Genomic DNA, 23,689 nt, shown 5'->3' with positions numbered 1-23,689 from the left:
ATTATATTTAATTTTGATGTACCTACGATTTCAATCATATAATCGACTGTTTCAATCAACGGGGTTTTCTATCTATATATTTAGATTTTATTTTATTTTATCTATCATATTTATTTTTTATTTTTATTATTGACTTGTTCTATGTCATCATGTTATGATCGTTATGAACGAATAAATATTATTATTATTATTAATAAATTGGTGTCATCAGTGAAGACAGTAATTGCTTTATCCGTGTTTAGATGATAACATAACAGATGGTAAATAAAAAGCGACCCGCAATGCTTCCTTGGGTTATTCCTACTTTCTCAGATTTATATGTTCGACCATACGAGTGCGTGCGAATAATACATCTTATTGAAATGGGAATAGTTATATATTTTCAGAAGTGTAGTTAGGTATATCCCACATGGATATTCTCAAATTGTGTTTATTAACATTACAGAGACTGAAAAACTGATCAGCCTGGTAGATCAGGGGTTCCCAATTTTATTTGACCAAGGAATAAACAGAGGTTCAATTAGGTGGTCTCCAAAAATTCCTACCCAAACGTTTAGCTTTTCTGGATGTTGAGTGTGAGCCCAATACCGCCACAGCTTTTTCCTTCATCATTCACAATTCCAATGGGTGCCCTTTTCTATTCATTACTGAACCCGTCTCCACATATTTTGAAATCAATTCCAGTACTTACTTATGGCGAACGCTACGTTCAGGATAGTTTTGGTTGAATATCCTTGCAGCCGCTCGGGCACAATTTTGTTTTTGGTAATAAAGGCTAACCAGCTCAACACGTTCTTGCAATGAGTACACCATATTTTTTTTCATTTTTAGAAATTTTAAACAAATCAGCAAAGTATTAACTCAACATATTGATTTCAATTCTGAAATGATCGAAGAAACGTTACAACCAGATAATCACCTTCTAAGCACAAAAAAATTAAGGCAAGATAAGGAAATGTTTTGCTGTTTTTTTAATTATTAGTTTGAGAGAAAGTATTATTGTATGGAAGTCAATGAAGGACAATTTGAACATTGGATTTAAACACGCCGATTTGATTTTTTTTGATTGTGAGCATGATGATAACACAGTTAAATTTTTCAAGAATGTAATTTTTTGACGATTGTTTAGTTTGTAAAAAGGGCTTAATAAAAATGGGCGTTGTAAAAATAACCAAATTATTCAAGGTGGCTCATCCGAGCTGCAAAAAAGATTTTTGGCGAAAACGGTTCATGAAATTTATGTTTTTCATACACCGTTGTAAAGAGGCTTCCAAGACCTTTCAAATAAAGTATCACTCAACCCCTCTCCCCTATTCAAGTTTGAGGGGTTGAAGAGCCCCCTATTAGGAGGTTCCTCTTTCAAGCCTAAAATATACGTCAAAAGATGTCCCCCAAACAAAATTATTCGACGTTTTTCCACTCATTATGGGATAAGAAATATACGGGGTGGCTCGTCTGAGATGGAACACCTTGTATAATTAATGAAAATTGATCATTGTAATGAACGAAATTGTTGGACACATTTTTTATAATAGTGCTAAAATTAGGTTGTATGTTCGACACCTGGATGCGAAAATCCTAAGCTGCATCCAGTCTGTTTCTGTATTTGGAATATGTATTTGTATGTTGTGGAATTGGCCGCGGTGGTAGTGCGCCCGACGATCGAAAGACCGTGGGTTCGATTCCCACTTTGACCAGATTGACTCGAGAGAATTTGTCTGGTTGAAGCTGGAATGATTTTGCAACCGTGTTAAATCACACGTTAAAAGGTAAGACCTCATTAGTCATTAGCTCGCACACGTTTCTCAACTTCTGAGAGTTGTCGTTCGTATATTGCGACAGCTGATTAACGGAAAAACAGATTTTTTTTAAACAGATTTATTTTTTGTGTAAGCGTAAGCTGAAATTCAGTCTCGTATCGGTAAGTCATCACAAATGGAAGCAGAACTAAGATAGCTTTCTCAACAATTGTAGGGTATACAGATCTCCGACAGAGCGCACGGAACCCCTGACCCTTCTACGGAACTCCAGGGTTCTGAGGACCATCATTTAGGAATCTAGATGGTAGATGATGATATTCCTCTCAGGAATATGCGAGAAAAGAGGTTTAACCGCCGTGAGGTGCAGAGAAAATTTTGGTGTTCAGTTGCTGAAGAAATGGGACTTGAAGATGAGCTACATATTTCATTGAATCAAAAAGATTTATTATTGCATGTTTACATGAACAAATTAGACTGAAAACAACAATCGAATGGTGATCGGATGTAAATTTAGCTCCAGTGGACGTAACTCATCCGACCACTCGTACGATACGGACTCAACGAACGGTCAACCTTATACAGATAAAAGAAATATAAAAAGCCAACAACAGATGTCAGTATCTACCAAAAAAATGATATCATTCACAGTGTGTTTGGCTCCAGGTGGAAATCTGATTCTGAAACAAACCCTGTTTTGACAAACCTGATCTCTACAATACTTTTCTCAACACGCATTTCAACAACAAAGTCACAGTTGGGACAAAGAAAGAATACACCAAGAATTAGTTATGGTTGTTCACGTTAAGAAGAGAATGACGTCATTTTTGGTAATTTTGTATATCCAACATAACAACGCTATAATTCCCACTGAAATGCGTTCAACAGCAATGAAACTAGTAACATTTCCTTTTGTAAGTTGCTCAAGTGATAGTAAAATTTCAGACGTTGCCGAATCGAAAAAAAATCGAAAACTGTCAGTCTTTCTTTTCTTTTCAGAACTAATCATTTCGTTTGATAAGACCTGCGTATATTCAATATGCCTAAAGCATTGTCGAAATAGTCCCAATAAATACTAAAAGTAAGTAAGGATAATAGAAATAAAACATATCAACAGTACAAAAAATTTTGAAAGTTCGAAATAGTGCACATGTTGGCAACACCGTAACTTGTCATCTTGAGACGTTATTCTCTTCTTAACGTGAACAACCATAAGTACTTCTACGAGAATATAGCATCTTCTACAGTTAACGTCACCGTTGAATCAGAGAAAGCTTTTGTTTGGATGATAGCTTGCACTCAATACATTGAATACAGATGTCTATACAAATCATCATCTATCAAATGATCATGTTGAAAAAAAATGAAATTTTAATAAATAATCAATCTGGATTTCGTAAAAAGTATTCATGTGAATCCGCATTACGACTCACTTTATTTAAATTCAAAAAAGAAGTTGATAACAATAAATTTGTAGTAGCTGTTTTTCTTTATCTGAAGAGGGCGTTTGAAACAATTGATCGTAATATTCTTCTAATAAAATTGAGAGGTTATGGCATTGGTGGTGATGTTTACCAATGGTTATCTGACTATTTATCCCATAGAAAGCAAAAAGTGAGAGTTCAAGATAATATCTTACAGGAATTGGATATACATATAGGTGTGCCTCAAGATAGCGTTTTAGGACCTCTGCTTTTTATCTTATACTTAATCTACAAATTGATAATGAAAACATTGAAATTGTATCATGTATCAAATATCTTGGATTCCAGTTAGATAATTTATTACTTTTTGGCAATCATCTCGATTATAATAATATATGTAAAAAAATATCTAAAAAACTATATTTCTTTGCAAGAATTTCTGGCAATTGATCCACTCAGTCTAAAATTACTGTGTACAATGCGATTATCCAACCACATTTTGATTACTGTGCTTCTATTATTTTCTTGTTTAATCTAAATCAAACATCTCAATTACAAAAACTGCATAATCGTGGTATGCGAATTGTTCTAAAAGTGAATAGATTCTCTGAAATCGGAATTATGTTACAAACTTTGCGGTGGCTACCAGTTTCTTTACGGTTGTATTACTTGACTATTTATATATAAAATTCTGAATAACTTATCACCATCATATTTTTCTGAATTTGTTAGTTTAAATTCAGAAGTGCACAAATATGCCACAAGAAATCATACTAATTTGCATTTATGCAAAACAAATAGGAGAAGTGCCATGAATTCTTTATTTTTCAAAGGGTTTGATGCATACAATAAATTATCAAATGAGATTAAATCTAGTCCATCATCAAGTATTTTTAAAAAACAGTTATTGAAATCCATCCACAATGGTAGATAGAATAAAACTTGGTAAGATAATATTAATAAATATAGTATTTGTATGTTGTTTTCTGCTTTTTATCATTGTATTGGAGCTGCACCTATATTGCAATGTATTTTTAATAGCATATGTCGTTATTTTTCAAACTGAAAATGTTTATTTTCAATTTCTATGTCAGTAATATGTTTTATATAATTTTGTGTATTAGGATTACCTATTTCAATAAATATATTCTTCCTCTTCTTCTTCTACAACCGTGGGTCGTCAGCAATTTCTCAAATTTTGAGACCAATTGATGACGTATTACTATCATTTGACAGTTTAATATTGTTATTGTAAAATTTCTGAGGTTTTAAATCTTTTATACAACACAAATGGTTGGCCATTTCATAGTCCACACTATGTACATTTTGTATAGTAATTATAAATTTCAACTTCAAATTGGTAATGACTGTCTAATGTTCTGCATACTGGAATATCAAATTGCCAGATATTGGAATTGGAAAACGGAATATAACAGTGTGAAACCTATTTTCCGGGTTTTTTGGCTGTGATCTGCAAGTTATATGTCTGACGTTTCGTCTAGTACTGCGGTATACATTATCAAAGGCGATGTGGTAACGGTGCCCGAGTTGGAGCACCTGTTGTTCTGAAGACATTTACTACAATGTCGGTATTTGAGTCTGGTTTTATATTATTATTAGTGTCAAATACCAGCATCGTAGTAAATGACTCTGGTTTTATATTATTATTAGTATCAAGTTCCAGCATCATAGTAAATGCGTTCGAAACAACGGGAACACCAACTCAGGCACTCCGACCGTTACCACATCGGCAGTAGTACCTACACAAAACATCAGGCATAAAACCTGCAGACCACAGCCACTATGATGTTATTGCATAATTATAATCAAAGTGCCGACGAATTGAATGAAATTACCCCAAATCAGTAATCTTGTCGTTTCGTTTTCATTGCTTCGTTCATTTATTTTGGATGCACAATGTGTAGGTACTATATTTCGTTGTCCCATCTGTAGCAATAGTAAAGAACGGATTTTAATACGATATTCAGCAATGGACGAAGTGATTCAGCGGTTTCGAAGGTTTATCTATAAAATTCATTTGTGCTTTGTGTGAGATGGTTGAAAATATGACAATGTTATCCAAGCGAAGTCAGGGCGGCGGTGCTACCCGTGCGAAGCCGAGGTGCTACCCGTGGGAAGCCGAAGTGCTACCCGTGGAAAGCCGAAGTGCTACCCGTGGGAAGCCGAAGTGCTTCCCGTGAGAAGCCGAAGTGCTACCAGTGCGAAGCCGTAAAGCCTTCATCAAAAAAGCTGCCTTCTTTCTTTGAAAAATATTAGGTTTTTTTCAAAATTTTTGTCAGTATCAATGTCATGTGTTTTTGTAGCTCCATATCACAGTTAATATTTATTTTACCGTGTCGTGGTATATACTGATCAAAAGAAAGTTTTGTACTCTATACATAGATGCTGTTAATTTTTCCAAATTTTCATTTCTTGCCTTCGGCCAATTTTTCTCTACGAATTCAAATTAAGCCAAACGCTGCCGAACAGGCCGAAAAATCAATCAGACATTTGGCAATAATAGTGTTAATGAAAGCACTGTTCGACGTTGGTTTGTGGGTGCCTCACGATTTGAACGATCGACAGAAATTGTTACGTTTAGAGGTCTGTTCTTTGCTTTCGCGCAACCAAAACGATCCTTTTTTTAATCGGATCGTCACGTGTGATGAAAACTGGATCCTCGATAACAGGAGACGTTAAAGACAGTGGTTGGATCCCGATAAGCCACCCAGGCACTTCCTAAAAGCGAAAATCCACCACTGTATGGTGATCAGTGGCTGGTGTGATTTAATACCTATAACTTTCTGCAACCGGGCCAAACCATCACAACAGAGTCCTATTCTAATGAAATCGACGGAATGTAACGAAAATGGCGTCAGCAGCAGCCGGCACTAGTCAACAACAACGCCCGTCCGCACATTTGACAAATCGTCGTCCGAAAATTAAACGAATTGAGCGTCGAAGTTCTGTTTCACCCACCATATTTCCCAGACCTCTCTCCAACCGACTACCATCTTTTCAAACACTTCGATAATTTTCTCACCGGTAGAACCTCCGCCAATCAGGATCATGCATAAAAGGCTTTCGCTGACTTCATCGGATCCCGATCACAAAATTTTTATGCTGATGGAATTATTCGACTTGTGTTACGTTGGCATAGATGCATAGACACCTCGTGTTTTTACTAATTCGCTTCTGTTTTGTCAAAATCTCTTGACAGAAATTAGTAATATGGCAACTTAAAGAAAAAAGGGAAATCGGTTCTTTCAAAGCAACATGTGTATGAAAGAACTGGGCATGTGCTATGAAAGAGCTGGGTTCCTCTTTCCAAAAAAAAAAAATAGTCTTTCAGCAAATAAAAATCACTTAATAAACTATTTATCTGTTATATAAATCTTATCAAACTGTAAAATTGCTCATTTCTGTGAAAATCAGTTATTTATCAGTCTTAAATCACAATCCACTCGTTCAGAACTATTCAATATCTTGTTTTGAAAGGCCCGTAAACCTTAACATCCAGAGGTTGGAGTCTATGGCTACAATGAGGTGGAAATATCAGCAGAAGCAACTTGCCCAATTTGTTTTGACCGTTTTTCAGCGATGATTTTAGGAGGAGTTGAAACAGTGCTGCATCCTGGAACTGTCTCTTTCAAAGCCTCCACAAGTGGCTCTTTCAAAAAATTTTGTCATTTAAGTTGTAACCTCAAAATACAGCTATTTCTACTACATTATGACATCAATATTATCCTAAAATAATGCTAAATATATGCCTAACAATACAACATATCAATTTTATCAACTGATGCTGCACTTTTCTTTGTGAAACAAATTGAGTGAACTCAAAAAAAAAACTTTTTGGTCCTAAACTTTTTGATGTGGTCTACCGACGCCATTCGTTTTCCCAGAACTGTCAAATGTTTGTGGATGACAGCTATTCAGTGTTGCCATACAAACATTAAAATCAAATTATGGTGAGATTTTGGTATGTGGTAGAAATTCACATCGGCTCTTTCATAGTATGAAAGAGCCAGGAAAGAGCTAGTTCGTTCATGAGATCGCTCTTCCGACCTAGTTCGTTCACGAACTACACAAAACTATTTCATACACACTCTCCCCTACGCTTTCTGCTTCGATAAGTTTGTTGGAGATTAAAATTGACACGAATATGTCTTGTCACAATCATGTTGCTGGAATTGCAGAGGCTGTTTCTCAAAATCTTGGAACACTGTTCCGAATCAGAAAACTGTACACACCTCAGCAACTTTTGATGCTTTATAAAGTTCAGATCAGACCTTCTTTGAAAGCTCTGCCCCCAAGCATACCCTGAAGCTGCTGGATTCCATCCAGCAGCTTCATCCGCCTGATTGAAGACGCAACATCACTTGCAACTTTGATAGTCTGGCCATAAAAGAACTGACTGTGGCTGCTCATAGTTTTGAGGTTCAACTCAGTACATCTCGAACTTGACTATTTAAGAACTATTTCATTTGGAGAACTGCGTTTATGTGGAATAAACTTCTTGAGATTTTTTTCCAAATGAATTTAATCTCCAGCGATTTAAATCCAACGTGAATCGCTACTTTCGCACAGGCACCGCTCTTAGAGCATCTTAAGGATTTTCCTGTGGTGCTCGTGTTTTGTCCTTGAATGAAGGTTGGGTCTCCCAGATAAGGAACTCGACAAAATTATTTATTTCCTACAGAAAAAAATCCAAAAATCCACCCTCGGGTTTTTGCCGACCTTGCAAGTCGGGTGTCTCAGATCTGGATCTCGACCAGATTACTCATTTCCGACAGAAAAACTTCCAACCCCCACCCTTCACATGTGCACAAATTTTACTTTTCTCGCAAAATTGAAAATAAACTTTGCAGGTCGGCAAAAATTCTTGCAGGATGAGCCTCCCAGATGAGAATCTCGATCTGATTGATAATTTTCGACCAAAAAATTTTTAACCCCCATTCTCCATGTACTTATAAAAAATTTTCAACACCCACTCTTCGAGTAAGAAAAATGTCACATTCATCACAAAATCAAAAATTAACCTTGCAGGTCGGCAAAAATTCTTGCAGATTGGGCTTGCCAAATGGGAATTTCCCCCAGAATAATCATTTCCGAAAGAAAAATTTTCAACTCCTACCCTTCGTGTCAAAATTTCACATTTCTCATGAAATCAAAAATGAACTTTCAACTCAGCAGAAATTCTCGCAGGCCAGGATTCCCAGATAAGAATTTCGACCAGAGTGAACATAAAAAAAAAACATTTCCAACCCTTCGGGTATGGAAAAATTTCATATTTCTCACAAAATGTTCAAATATACTTTGTAGGTCGGTGGAAATTCTTGCAGGTTGGGCTTTCCAGATAAAAATCTCGACCAGATTAATCATTCCCGACAAAAAAAATTCTACTCTCCACCCCCCGTGTCTAAAAAAAATGTCATATTTCTCACAAAATTGAAATTAAACTTTGAAGGTCAGCGAAAACTCTCGACCACATTATTTATTTCCGACATAAAAATTTCCAACCTCCACCCTTTGTGTGTGAAAACAATTTACACTTCTCATGAGATTGAAAATGAACCTTGCAGGTCAGCTATTCATTTCCAACAGATTTTTTTTTTAATTTCCAATCCCCACCCTTCATGTGTGAAAAAATTTAATGTCTCACAAAATTGAAAATGACTATGCAGGTCGACAGAAATTCTTGCAAGGTGGGATCATCAGATGGAAATCTCGATCAGACAAAGAGGAGGGTTGGAAACTCTGCAAATTTCATTTCTGGTGTTGAGTAACATATGCTTTATTTTTGGGCTCTGGTTGTTACCTGCTAATGACGAAATCTGAGAGAAAAATTGGTCATTTCGCTTCTAGGGTAAAGTATACCTTTCTTAATTATAATACATTATTCAAGGCATCTCCATCATATAATATTCACTCAACATTGTGGAACTTTCACTTAATAGTTTACATAACTGCAAAGTGTGTTGCACTATACATCTTGGTCTAAACCAATGATATATTCAAAATCTAAATGGAGTTATAGTAATCTAGGAGTACTACATACCCCAGATCATTGCAAAAACAAATTCAATAAGGAAAACAATTGATTTTATAAAAACAATAAGGAATACATTATTGCTTTCTACAAATTTATTTTCAATTGTATCTATCTGCTATTTATACAGTTTTCATTTAGAACTTCAACAATGAAAGCACCTATTATACTAGTAACAGTTCAAGAAATGTGAGAGTTTATAAAAGACAATGCAACCTGAAAATAATGTGCGTTTCCATTTCAATACATCTCACATAATACCTACATCAAAATATGTCTAGTAACCTTTACGTCCTCTGAATCTCTGCCTAGCATCTAACTGTGAAGGAAATGAACGTTTTCAGTTGAGAATATATCATATCAATGTTAAACCTGAATCTAAACTCACCAAAGACCTTTTGCATTCAAAGAAAGTATTATGAAGAACATAACACTGATCAGGTACACTGGGATCGCGGGATTTCAGACATTCTCGTGGTGTTTTCTTATGCTAAACGAAATTAAATGAATTTTGAATTTTATAATCACATTCATATTCAAACCTTACCACTTTACAACATTCACTTTGTAACAAACACATTTTCAAATCTGCTCTGATACCTGCGCAGGCTGATGTATCAGCTAATTTTTCATTTTCTTCTTCATATTGCATCATCTAAAAAATATATGAATAGATATAAATGAAAAATTTGAAAAAGTAAACACAAACTTTGAAAACCAAAAAATTTTTTACTACGAAAATAACAAATTAACCTCAACATAGATAAACTTTCAAATTCTCTTCTTCTTTTTATGTGGTTAGTGATTAATTAGGAAGAACAAAGAAGTTTACGATATCTAGGTTTCATTGTTTGAACGTCAAATGCAGGGGAGAAATTGATTCTTGCTATAAAAAACCGTACAAATATTCTGTCGTTATTTTTTTATGTATTTCATATAGTTGTTCAGTAGTCTCCTAGAATGTTGTCTTCTTATTCGCTTGACTATGTTACCAAAGCTGATAATCTTTCATAACTATTTTCATCAATCACTATTTCTACTCATTAACTTTACTCAAGGAAAATAAAATACGAAAACTACTCCCACACACTAGAACTGCAACAACTTCCCTCAGGCGCGTTTCGCCACCAAATTGGCGATTAAGTGTACTGTGTATGTGAACAATATGGTTCATATCGAGCTGCCTTATAGTTAGTGGAAAACGCATAAAAAAATGTTACTTCCTCTTAAACAACAATGTTCTCACCACATCTTCTAGTATACTAACACCATTCTAATTCTCCATTTGATACTTTTTGGTGGACACTTTTTCAGTAAACAGCCGCATGAGTCCTGCTTTCTTTTCATCATCCATCACTTGAATATAACAAATATAGTAACTGAATCATGTTCTTTTCTACTCTTCTAACCAATAACACTTGTTCAAAAGAACGATTCATGAGTAAAACGTGTTATGTGTGTAAACCACTTGTTACGTGTCGCTGGCAAAGATTTTTTCAAGTGGTAAGTCGAAAAGAAAATGTAGTTTCCAAGAAAAGTTATACACTGTCTCCACTCAATCAAAAGATATCGAGCAGATAGAGTGAATAACTTTTGGTGGAAATGTCTCAAATCTGGAATAAAAAAACATTAGTGTGAGCATAAAGCATTCTACAGAGCTATAGCTAAACCCTTTGTATGAATTCGTTAACCAGCTGTCACCTCCCTACGAACGACAACTCTCAGAAGTCGAAACTCACAAGAGTAACTTGATGGTATAGGATGAAAATTAAAGTGGAATTTGTCCCTAGACCTGCATATATCTTCCTAGATCTGCATATATTTCAAATATCAAGAATATACGTAAAATAGATGAAGTATTCACAAGAATGAATACCTGTATTCAGGATACAAAGAAGGATCATAATTTAAATTTCCCTCCTAACCTCACTTATTGGTAGATTACATGGTCGATGTCTTGACATAAAAAAGTAAACAAATTTCAAAGGAAACATAACTTCCAAGTAGGGAAACTGTTGGGAAACCAAGGGACATACTTAGAAGTATTTATTACTGCGTATTAAGTATAATGTTTTTGTGATATACATATTTCTTCAAAAATTTCAAATTAACAATAAAATGACTACTAGAAAACGAAGTGGTTCTGGTTCAAAAAGACAATTCAAGGAGAAAGTTGTGCAGATATACGAATGCTTACTTAAAGGAGAGGATGTTTCTCATCAAAATGTTTTATTTTGGGACGAATTTTTCCTACTAAAACCCAAAGTTATTACGATAGAAAATGAAATACAGAAGCTGTCGACAGAACAACTCCAGTTGGCTAAGCAAAACATCAATCTTCTGTTTAATCAATGTATAGAAATTCTGGACCAACAGCATAGTATAAGGTTTGCTTACGGAATGTTAACATTATGTGCCCTACTATATGCAATTTTCAAAAAATCCTCAGATACTCAAATGGATGCCATAGAGTTCCTAACGGGATTTGATAATATAATGGTTAAAATACAAAAGTTACTCAGTATTTGCCAAACCCAACTTGAAGGTAAGTAAATGGTTTGGTTTTCAATTTGATGGTAGATTTAGAACCTCTTGCATAAAATTATCTAACACTTTTCCACACGAACTAGAGCTTTCTCTCTTCGTGCATTTCGCTAACAAGTTGACGTTGTCAGTAGATGACTAAAACATTTTTTTTTTATTCATGCATTACTTATAATATTATTTTTCTCTCAGATGAAGTATATGCATGGAGTGATTCTATGGTAGCGTTGTTGTGGATAAAATTTTTATCTTACCATTTCTACTATTTTATTGCTGACCGTTTTAGCCATATGCAACATAGTTTTTCAATATATGATGTCGGTAAGCGATTTTCGCCCAATTTATCTCTACGAATTCAAATCCTGATGATGCTGGTTAGCATAATGCAAGTGGAGAGATAGTGTCTAGTTCCAAAAAAGTACTTTCCTTAGATAGGCTTTTAATAATTAAAGTTGTCCAAAATATAATTTATTTCAGGAGAATCTACTGAAACAGTCAAAGGATTATGTTTGAAACTGATCCTCATTTTGATCACTGGTATACAATCCATAAACCAGAATATTTTAATTGAATATATTATGATATCACCTCTATTTGACTGTCTTGTGAAGTTACTCTGTGATGTTCCAACACGTCAAAGGCATGGATATGAAGTTGTGCTCATCATAACGTTTCTAGTCAACTATAGAAAATACCATGCTGCCAATCCGTATGTAGTGAAACTCTCAATTTTAGATGATGAAATTGCATTGAATGGGTATGGCCAAGTAATAACATCATCTTTATCAGAATTTTGCAATCAGTACAATCTGGAGCACGCTGAAAACCAAAATGCCTCTTGGTTTTCTTCATTGACCAATATTGTAGGAAACATGTTCATATCAGAAGAAGGTGGTGTTAGGATGCAACAAGTGAGAGCAAATAATGCTTTGTTACTTGCTTTTTATGAAGCTATACACTTGAATAGGAATTTCATCACGACTTTGGCTCAGACACAGACAGATGCAAGTTCTCCACCATCTCCTAATAATACATTGAGCAATATACAAGATATTCCTGATCTATCTGCCGCACCTGCTACTTTTGATGTTACCACACAACCATCCAATTTATTGGTTACATTTTTTCAGTACTGGTGAGATTCAAACAAAAAATTATTTTTTATTGAACTGTAAGCTACAGCATATTATTTCCATGCTTATGCTTTTATGATTTATTTTAAGAAACAGGTGTAGAAATACAAAAAAATGCTATTGAGAGTAGAACCACTTCTGAATATTAAATTTATTTTTAGGATCCAATATTGATTTGATTTTCTAGTTCTAATTAAAAATATAAGCATTGTCATGGATTCATAAAAATGGAATTAAAGAATTTCTTCTAGTGTTATAAAAATTCAAATAGAGTATTTTTAGAAAAAAAAATAGGCAACAATCCCATAAATGTAAAGCTAAGTATCCACTTGAGACAAATTCTTGAGAGAGCGTCTCTAGACCCTGGGAAGGAGTTGGAATTGACTGTGCAGGGAGAAATCCTCATTTGAGTTATCCACTCTGTCAGTACATCAGTCTTCTACGCTGAAGTGTATGCAATCTTACAATACACAATAAAAATTAATTTGAGGCCTATAATTTCACAGACATACAGACTACACTTGAGTTACTAATGAACCCAAAAGTGACACCAGACTGGTTTGGGAATCCAATGAAGAACTGAGGAAACTGGTGGATGGGAAAAAATGAACTCTACGTTGGGTGCCAGGTCACTAAGGTATCACAGGTAACGAAAAAGCTGACGAGTGTGCCAGACACAGATCATGAACTTCATATGTAGGCCCTGAATCAGCCGTTGGTGAGAAGAGAAGAAGATTGAGAAGAGGATCTATAATAAACTAAAGCAGAAATCAGTTCAGAACAATTATTCAGCTACTCACTAGACACTTTCAATTGAGAAGACACTTGAATAAAATAGGGTTGTACAACGGAGATCCAAACTGCAGGCAGTGCAACAAAGAAGCAAGAGAAGGCTCGTCATATTTTATACGATTGTGAGGCAATGAATCATAGGAGGCAAGTAATTGATGACAACCCAAATTATGTCCAGAAGAATATGACATACATCCAGCAAGGGACCTATTCTAGTTTATACAGGTTGAAATTGTTGAAATGGGTGTCATGAGAAAGATGGGGCAATGAGCCCGTGAGGCTGCAAACACCTCCTGAGCAGTAAAGAAAAACTTAAGGTTGTTTTCCATTTAAGATCACTTTTGTTATCATGTCAACTCCCTGAGGCTGAAAAGTTACTGGAATATTTCATTTCTGCTTGACAGTCTATTCAGTAGTGTGATTTGATCACGGTGGTTAATATAATTGTAAATGCCTTTTTTCTTAAATGCAGTTGCTATTATAAACCATAGTTTTTATTGTTATATACAAAATTGCCAGAATATCTAGAAACTTGAGAGAATTTTCATTTCAAACAAAGAGTGCAAAATTGTCCAGCGCAGTAGTAATGAAGGAGCTTGCCATGAATGTGATGTTATTGCAAGTTTGGTTAAAAAAAATTTGTTAATCCAAATTTAGGTTCAGCAACAGACAGAAATGATAAAAAACTTGAAGAAAATTGGAGATGGATGAATAAGGATGAAAAAGGGAATCGAAACTAAAATTGAAATTATTTTTTTGGGTGATGCATCAAGAAAATGTATTGGAATGGGAAAAATATTTCCAAGAGGACTTCAAAATTGAGAATTGCCTCATTTCAAACGAAATCCAAACCATCACTACTATATATCTTTTAGTTTAGGATAAACTTCGATAATCACTGCTTCTCCTGAAAAGAAATGAACTATATTTTTGATATGCCTCAAAGTTTTAATTTTGAGGAATGAGTTGAAAATGTTTCAAATCAATCACCTAACTTTTTGAAAGTAGGGTATCCATTGAACATCCATTCTCACAATAACTAATTTTGAATTCAATTACTTAGTAGTTTTCATACTCACTAAGGACTTTATAAATTTTAATTTCTAAACTAAATATGATCTGAGAATCAACTCGTTGCGAGTTTGAACTTCTATATGAAATATTAACAGATTTGAAATCAAAGTGTAGAGAAAAAAGTAGCAATCTGGAATAAACATTTAAAATAATTGATAAATAATTGAAATATTTCACTAGGATCCGTAGAATCTATCGCACTGTAGGAATCTTGTTGAATCTATTCAAGATATAGTTTTTTGGATTCAGATATAGGTTTTTCTGCAAAGGACTTATAGACGTCAGAAGCATGCCAACAGAATTATAGTTGGTATTAGTATTATGCATTGATTCTCGAAAATCATAGCTACTAAATCAAAAAATTATTGGTAACCGACGAAGACTCTAGTAATCAATTTCAAGTCAAGATTAAAATTATGCCTCATCTAGAAAAAATTGCTACACCATTGAAGAATTTCAACCAAATTACTGATTTCCCCTCATCAATTTGTTTTCTCTAAATATTATTTAATTTAACGAATTGTATTTGTTATGTGATGCATTTTAACTTATAATATCTACTATGACAATGCTTATTGTATACTATACTTTTTCTTTTTTAAAAACTCAAGTGACATCCTTCTTAATGCATATTATTTTTCATAATAGTTATATTATGAAAAATAATTTATTATCCAGAGGAGATTATCACTCAGGTGCACGAACATAGTGGGTATAATAATTTCATGAATGTTATAATTTCATATTATGAACAAATTTCATGTTTGATTCAATTGCTTGATGAATAAACAATTTCGAAGATAAGAATTGATTCAACAAATTCTCCAAAAAGCTGAATAGGCTGAGTTAAACACTATTCCAAAAATATAATTGAGAGAATACAGGAATGTATTCATTCAATTTACTGAATGGATGAGTGTATCACTTCTCAAACTAACCAAAAATCTGTTATTTCAGCTCAATTGTGATGCAAGATACAAAAACTGAAGCAGGTACCAATACAGTTAAACTGTGTTTTCTCATTCTTGGGTGCATAACAGAAGACCAATATGCAAATTCTCTCATGCATGACGTCAGTTTGGCTTTTAAAGTGAGGTTGCACAGATTGCCAATGAGACATCGCAAGCTTTCTTCAGACAAGACTACCTCTAGTCAGCCATTGATCTGTACTCTATTGGGTGAGTACTATATTGTCATCACCACATATAACCATAAAAACATAATTAATTTTAGGTGACATATGTTTATGAAATTGATATTTATACCTGACTCAAGTATTTATATATGGAATGTTTTCTTTGTATTAGGAAAATCCATACGCATTTTTGTGTGAAATCAGAAAGAATTTTTTCTGTGGTAAACCTTTAGACTGGTTTGCACAATAAATTTGCTTGCTTAACAAATTTCCATTTCATTGAAATGTTATTTATTAAGAAAAAACACATGTATGTTGTTTCAACATAGCTTCCGGTCTTGATGAAGTACCTGTCATCATATTTGAAAAATGCATCAGTGGAATGGTATCTATGTTTTTTGAGCCTTTTATGTTGCCATAATTCAAAAAAGATGTTTTCCTTTATATGATGGATGCAACAATAAAATGTAATCATATTTAGACCAATCCATTATCTAAATTGACAAAAATGTTAAACCAAAATTGCTGATATGACAAAACAATGTATCGTTGCTTATTTCGAAAAAAGTGATTCAAACCAACTACAACCAAATACTTTTGAGTAAAACACCACTAGGATTGATTGTTCGGGGTCTTTTTTTCAAGAAAAAAGCAAGGAAGGTCATGACTATTTGGAAAATATTCTATATTGATAAATTCAAATTGTTACCAATCCATACACGCAATTTTCAGAGAAGATTTGAGAGTGTTCAAAATTTTTGAAAATACAATCTTTGAAACTCAATATAGATATGGAATTGGCCTTCGTCGAAAAGAACAGGATACAATTTTACTAGAAAGTTATGAGACAGCTTTTACTCGTTCAAAATTCATGAAGAAAAGAACTAAGACATCAATATAGCTTCAAAGTACTCTAATAAAATTACAGAGTACACTGTTAAACTCGGATTATTCTGTAGAAATCTGAATGATATGGTACATACCACATTTGTCCAACAACGAACTTTTTTTTTCTGCTAAGCCAATTCATTTTGGGGTTCTAAAAGTGATTCCATGAACTTTCAAATATCTATCGAATTCTCTATTTATAAATTCAGCTAAGCTGTTAGAGAAAATCCATTGTTGTACCAGAAAAATGTTTAAATTTGTATTTGAATTTTTTAACATAGTTCAATACTTTATTATTCTGTTTGCGAAAATATACTCTGGTATGACTGGATTCATCGATAAAAGTTATGAAATATTTACTTCCACACACCTGTCTGTACTATTTGGAACAGATCTGAATTCTTAAGTTTGTGTCTCAAGAAAATAATAAATCTGATATCTTTTCTTTGAAACAGATTATGCAATCACCAAGTACCTCAGAAGTGGTGAATTTGAGCTCGATCAAACTTTTGTTTCTAAAAGCTTCTTCTAGATCTTGTTCATTTATATATCCCAATTTCATGTGCCAAAGTTGGTTTTCGAATTTGTCAAACTTTTATAAGACTTCGACTTTTCCACATTTTCTGAGCAAAATCAACTTGTTTCCATTTATGTTTCTTGAGGTTGTGACATATTCCCAACAATCCCTTATGAGGATATCTTCATCTTGGATAACCCATGTATCATAGTGTCTGAGCGATAAATTCTGAAACTGCTTTCATTGCTATGAAGATTTTCACAGTGATTTTACTATCTTTTACTTATCTTTGGTATGTAACTTCGAAATTTACTGGAAATATCTATTTTATGTAGACTGAATGGTTACAACGAAAAACATGTAGCTATTGCATTAGAATGTATATTGTAACTTTACATAGTTAAAAATCAAATTACGGAGTTTGTCTCCCTCACACAATATGTTCGAAATGTAGAGATTATGTTTGGATCAGGATCAACAGAACAGAATGACTGGACAACAAAATGACTATAGACTAGATATTTCACAAACAGTTATGTCTAAAGATAGATGTAAATCAACTTATCCCAAACAATTCGAATGCTTCAGGTGAATATAAGCAGTTTTTACTTGAGAAAATCGATAGGTGAACTTCTGCCCTATGTCCTATCCTAGGCATTTATTAACTGCTTCTAGCATGAAGCTAAACTAAGTGAATTTTGATTTTATAAGTTGACTGATGGATTTTTGCAATGATTTATTCAGTTTTCTCAAAAATTATTTTTTACGAGTGACCATGGATAACTAACTGTAACATGTACCTTCCACTTTTGGCATTCCTTGGAATCCAACCTTTTTCTATATCGTTTCAACACACAACAAACTTTTTTTTGTTGAAATAAATAGAGCTATCCCTCTCTCCATTTATATATGTTGAATTATATAGTTATTTATTGACTAGTTGCTTTGTAAATAATGTAAAGGATTTGTATGAATGAAATTTATTAAAATATCTTTCTAATCAATATAATGTATAGACAAGACTGAGTTTTGTCAGATAGAGATTTGAAAATACCTCTCAGATCTTATGTCTCGAACAAATTTAAGGAATTAATTTATTCATTTTTCTTTTATGATTTTATGATAGCATGAGTAGTTATTGTCTTTTTCAGATCTGTTAGTGGAATTCATCTTGAGCCATATGATGAAAAAATTTCCAATGGAACTGTACATGCTGTGCACTGGAGTTTTACAGAGAATACTTTGTTACCAAAAGAAATGTAGAATAAGACTGAATTTTGTATGGAAAGAATTATGGACTGCTTTGATTTCGTTACTCAGATTTATATTGCAAAATGAAAATTATCTTGGAAAAAAAATCAACATATTCGTCCTTTCAATTAAAGTTGTGAACATGATGAATTTTTTCATAACATATGGCGATAACTTTTTACCCACTCCTGGTAGCTATGATGAACTCTACTACGAAGTGATTAGGATGCACCAAGTTTTTGATAACATTTATTCCATGGGTGAGTTCTTTTTATTACAAATAATCTTAATGAAGATTTTATAGAGATGTCCCAGTTAAGAGGATGATTTTAATTATTTTTCAAGAAAAGTAAGCAATATTTTCAAATACTATTTTTTTTAAATCCCTGACATTTATTTCAACTGCCTTGGTTCTATTCCTATTATTCCGTTGAAATGGTTCTTATTATAAGGTATACATACAGTGCATTTCTTTAATGTCCCACCCTTTTTATTTTTGAAGGGGTCAATTCAAAAAATTGAATTCACAACCCTAGATTATGAAGTCAATATCTTCACCTAGTACAAAATGGCGGAACATTTAATAATTTCCTGAAGGCAAATATTGATATTTCTAGAAAAATTCCTTTTTATCTGCCATATGGCAATTCCAACAACCCGATAAGGTTTGTTAAGTTATTTTTTGTTTATAAAAACGACAAAAAATTTCAGTACGTCAATGAACATCATTGTTCGCTTAAAATATTCTCATTTATTTTTCGGTTTTACTGGTAGAAAGGTACCACGTCAACAATCTCCAACATGGTCAATTCTCGTCCATCGGAAAAAAAATTGAAGCGATTTTTATTTACAGTGCGACGCGTAACTTTAACGAGACCGAAAGGATTTTCAATAAACGTTTTCCGAATCTTCCTATCTGTAGAAAATATTTGAGGGAACTTGTATCCAAATTCACAACTACCGGTAGTGTATATAACAAAAAGCCCCCAGCTCATCCGTCCATTCCGAAAGAACAGCAAGTGCAAATAATTGGTGGGATGGTAGTAAATCTTGAAGTCTACTTATTCCATCGCGAATGTTTGTGAGGTGTCTCCTTCTACTGTGTGGAGACTTTTAAAGAGCAATAGGTATCATCCATACAAAATTGAAATGGTACACCAATTAACTGAAGATGACCCTGATCGAAGAACAGAATTCTGCAAAATCATGACGAAAACCATTGCAAGGCATCCTACCTATCTCCATAATATTTGTTTTAGTGAAAAGTACATTATTTTAAATGGCAATGTTCACAGACAAAATTGCCGTTATTGGAGTGACACCAACCCTCACGTTTTTCGGGAAACACATACCCAATATCCAGAAAAAAATAACGTTTGGGCAGGAATATTGGGAAACCATATTGTAGGACCTCTATTTATTGATCAAAATTTAACAGGGGAACTGTATTTGAATATGCTGGAAACTACTGTTGACGCTCTCATCACTGAAATCGTCGAAGCGAATCCTAATGAATTCGATATGAATATTGTATTTCAACAAGATGGAGCACCACCACATTACTCCAGACAAGTAAAAAACTATTTGGATACTACTTTTCCTGGTCGTTGGATTGGCCGTCGAGGTCCTACAGAAAGGCCAGCCCGCTCGCCAGATTTGACACCTTTGGACTTTTTTATGGGGCTATTTGAAGAAAAAGGTGAACGAAACTGAACCTGTTTCAATATTGGATATACGGCAGAGAATAATAAATATTTGTAGAGATATTGACGTTACTGTGTTCGAAAATGTTTGGGGTGAAATATCGGATAGGCTGATCATATGTCAAGAAGTTCAAGGCAACTATTTCGTGCATCTTCTGAACTGACCTCAAGCTTATATTATGTAGTTGAATGTTAATATATTCAGGCAATAATTAAAAGTTCCGCCATTTTGTAGTAGTTGAAGATATTGATTATATATTCTAGGGCTGTGAAGCATTTGTCAGGAGCTTCAAAAAGATGTGTCACAAGACCCCCTTTCCTTTTAATTTTTTTTGCAGATAGCGCCCAGTCGCCATCTTGAAAGTTTCATCTGGCAATTTCACTTCAAAATAAAGTATTCATGCATTAATTTCATTATCCCAAATTTCAAATTTTTGAGTTGACCCGTTCAAAAAATAAAAGGGGGGACATTAAAGAAATGCACTGTATAAGTATTTTGAGTATCTGTTGAATAGTTGAGTAACTAATAAACTGAAGTTTTTTTATAAATCTCAGAAATGTAAAGAATATTCCACATACAATTCTTTAATGAAATATTCATTAATAAAGGGAATAAATTCTGAGCTAGTAGATTGTGGTCGTATAGAACCTGAATGTTTCATCTGTGGTCAATTTGTGATTGATAGAAAGAGAAATGTTGAATGTGAGACTAGTGGCATAACTTTGAGTTGAGTTTGAGATGTTATCTTTGTATTTTTTGTGCATTAGGTAGACTGAGGCAATATACTGTTGAGATGTGATGAGTTGGAAAAAGGGGCTTGCAGAGATCTTGCACTCTTGCTCTGGTCATGAATCTCACTGCTCTTTTTTGAATTGTGAAAACTTGACTCATCATCGAGTTTTGACAGCTGCTCCCCCAGAAACAAACTCTGTACTGAAAATGGGATTCGTAAGGTGCAAAGTATTCTTTTCTGACTGAGAATAATTTTTTGCATACTATACTAATATGGGTTGAAAATTTCAGGTTGTTGTCTATGTTGAGACTTGAAAATTTGTTCTCTAGTTTTTGATCGATGATATGTTCTTCAAGAATTATATGATCCGGATTACATTTGAAGGATAACAAATTAGTCTTTAATATATTGAAAGATAATAATTTGGCATCACACCGTTGTTCAACTTTGCCTATTATCCTTTATGAAGAGACCGTCCAAGAAGAGGACCAAAGAACTGCTTCAACAAAGCAGAGATCGGCTCAGAATAACTACAGGGCTACTTATTGGACACTGTCCATTAAGAAGACACCTGAATAAAACAAGACTGATATGTACCGATCGAGAGGGTAATTGAAATGAGATTTTTCCCCGTAAAGTAAATATCCAAAAAGGTCAAAAGATTTATGATGATTTGTTTTCTTTATATTTTTTACTGTTCTGTGAAATGACAAAAAAATATTACTGTACTGTCACTACTCATTTTCAACTACCATCTGAAGAAACACGTGTTGTTCTTATCGCTATTATCAGAAGAAGAAAAAAGATAAAGATATTTCAACATCCACGTGATGACATGTAAAACTTCATTTAAATTCATTTACCAAAAGTTGGGTTTTTTCATTACATTTTCAATTATTCTATTTCAGCACTGAGATATTCTAGTGGCGATGGAGATTATAAAGAAGACGCTTTAAAATTGAACAATACCTTGTTCAATGTTCGTGCCATAATCAAACATTTCAACCCAAAGATCGAGCAGTGGTTAGCCTCTGCGAACCTCTCTACTCCTAGTGAGGAACAAATTTTGGAAATAGTGAAGAAAAATTATGACAGTCTCACCTTGAAACTGCAGGACTCTTTGGATCACTATGAACGGTACACTGAAATGCCCCATTATGGCACCTTTTTCACTAACATGGTGAATATTATTTTGTGTGATACAAGAAATAATATAAATTGTTCTTTGTTAAATTTTACAAATATTGCTAGTGAATATCCTGTTATATAACCTACACAAATAAGACTTGATATATTATATAGTTTATATAATAAAAAACAATGAAAAAGCAATATAATTGTGTGTTTTTTCAAGAAATCGGCTTTTTGTGGTAAAAATGCTGGTAGATTGTGAGGGATATCATTTTTGTTGTTTAAAAATGTACATATTTTAAACGTCCAAGTTGAAAGTAGCACATGTTAAGATGTGTTCTCAAAAGATAAAAAGAATAATAGATACAAAAAAGGTATAAAACTTCGAGCATTAAAAGATGGAAGAGGTCTGAGATAGACATTGTTTGATAATGAAATGAAAATAGATGTCAAAAAAAGAGATATAAATAAAAATAGAAAAGAGAAAGTAATTGATGGAACTAATTACTGAAATATGAAATAATAATTTTGAATTTTCTTGTTTTGAAAATATTTTTATATATCTCAGTGTAACTTTTTCCAAATTTTTCAACCAATTCATTAATTTTTTATCCATAATCATAATGTTATGGTTCTATAATCAGTTTGCTAATATAGTTAATCTCTTCCTAATAATTCGGTCTTCAAAGTGAAATATCTACCAGGTTCGATCACTTGTTGATTCTTACAACAGGTTTTAATGTAGTCCCTGCTTTCTTGGTTGAATTTTAGAATTACGGACAATTACTTCCATCAACGTAAGAAGTGTGATATCTTTCAAAGGTGATATTCTCTTTTTAATCACATTAATTTGAGAAATTAACTTAACCTAGTTAAAAAGACAATTATAAAAGGATATGATATGTTATACATTATACATGAAAGTTATACAAAATAGTCCTTTAAATTTTTGCCTCATGTTTAATAAACACCCTTTACCTAGAATAATAATGACTTTATTCATAAAAAAGAATAATTATAATCATACAAACAAATAATAGCTGTTAATAATAACATAATATAATGACAAAAATCAATGAGATACATTTATTTATTATATTTGTTTGTAGAATAAAATTTCGAACATTTGAATTTTAATTTGTATTAAAACTCATTGATACAGTTTATTGTATGATTTTCACTATAAAGGGTTTTACAAAAACCGCGACACGTGTTTCGCTATACAATATATAGCTTCCTCAAGCGCTTGAGGAAGGACTAACCCAATAATTTTGCTACCTGAAAATAAAGCAAATTGAGCTGATACTTTTATATCCTACAATCGTAATATTTTGTTAAAATCACCTTTAACATTAGATATATTTGATTATTTGCTTCCATATAAATTTGTTGATCTGGTCGCTGTTGAATACTTCAGATTTTTTTTAGTTTATAACCAAAATACAAAATTCTTTATTTTTCTATTTGGGTACAACACTAACAAAAAACTCTATTTCCATATTCACAATAACAGACATATTCTTCTACATACGAGACTATGGTTAGGAAAGGAAG

General features: G+C 33.3%; 3 protein-coding genes across 5 annotated transcripts in view; 2 read left to right on the top strand and 1 right to left on the bottom strand.

Annotated features, from left to right (window-relative positions):
* LOC111510906 (organic cation transporter protein) overlaps window positions 1–23,689 on the top strand; it is a 205,714-nt gene that overhangs the window by 64,310 nt on the left and 117,715 nt on the right. The window lies entirely within an intron of this gene.
* LOC141483022 (cytochrome c oxidase assembly factor 5) lies at window positions 9,307–10,096 on the bottom strand. Of its 2 annotated transcripts, none has more exons than XM_074177154.1 (4): window positions 9,943–10,096; window positions 9,784–9,888; window positions 9,622–9,723; window positions 9,307–9,552 (listed from the first exon to the last, which is right to left on the bottom strand). In XM_074177154.1, the coding sequence occupies exons 2-4, from the start codon at window positions 9,886–9,888 to the stop codon at window positions 9,511–9,513; spliced, it is 249 nt and encodes an 82-aa protein (XP_074033255.1). In that variant the 5' UTR covers window positions 9,943–10,096; the 3' UTR covers window positions 9,307–9,510. The 2 variants fall into 2 exon arrangements, with proteins under 2 accessions (XP_074033255.1, XP_074033254.1); XM_074177153.1 differs by having other exon boundaries at window positions 9,781–9,888; window positions 9,943–10,093.
* On the top strand, window positions 10,992–22,301 carry LOC111510905 (armadillo-like helical domain-containing protein 3). 2 transcript variants are annotated; one of them, XM_074177152.1, is made up of 6 exons: window positions 11,481–11,620; window positions 11,683–11,778; window positions 12,255–12,912; window positions 15,734–15,954; window positions 18,468–18,827; window positions 21,913–22,301. In XM_074177152.1, the coding sequence occupies exons 2-6, from the start codon at window positions 11,691–11,693 to the stop codon at window positions 22,272–22,274; spliced, it is 1,689 nt and encodes a 562-aa protein (XP_074033253.1). In that variant the 5' UTR covers window positions 11,481–11,620; window positions 11,683–11,690; the 3' UTR covers window positions 22,275–22,301. The 2 variants fall into 2 exon arrangements, with proteins under 2 accessions (XP_023022641.2, XP_074033253.1); XM_023166873.2 differs by having other exon boundaries at window positions 10,992–11,778.

Source organism: Leptinotarsa decemlineata, unplaced genomic scaffold, assembly GCF_025532065.1.
Source record: "Leptinotarsa decemlineata unplaced genomic scaffold, Ldec_3_MD MMD2_tig00002159_RagTag_RagTag, whole genome shotgun sequence".
Taxonomy (NCBI): Eukaryota; Metazoa; Arthropoda; class Insecta; order Coleoptera; family Chrysomelidae; genus Leptinotarsa; species Leptinotarsa decemlineata.
Note: the sequence above shows the minus strand (reverse complement) of the source record. Positions and strands in the feature narration are given on the sequence as shown.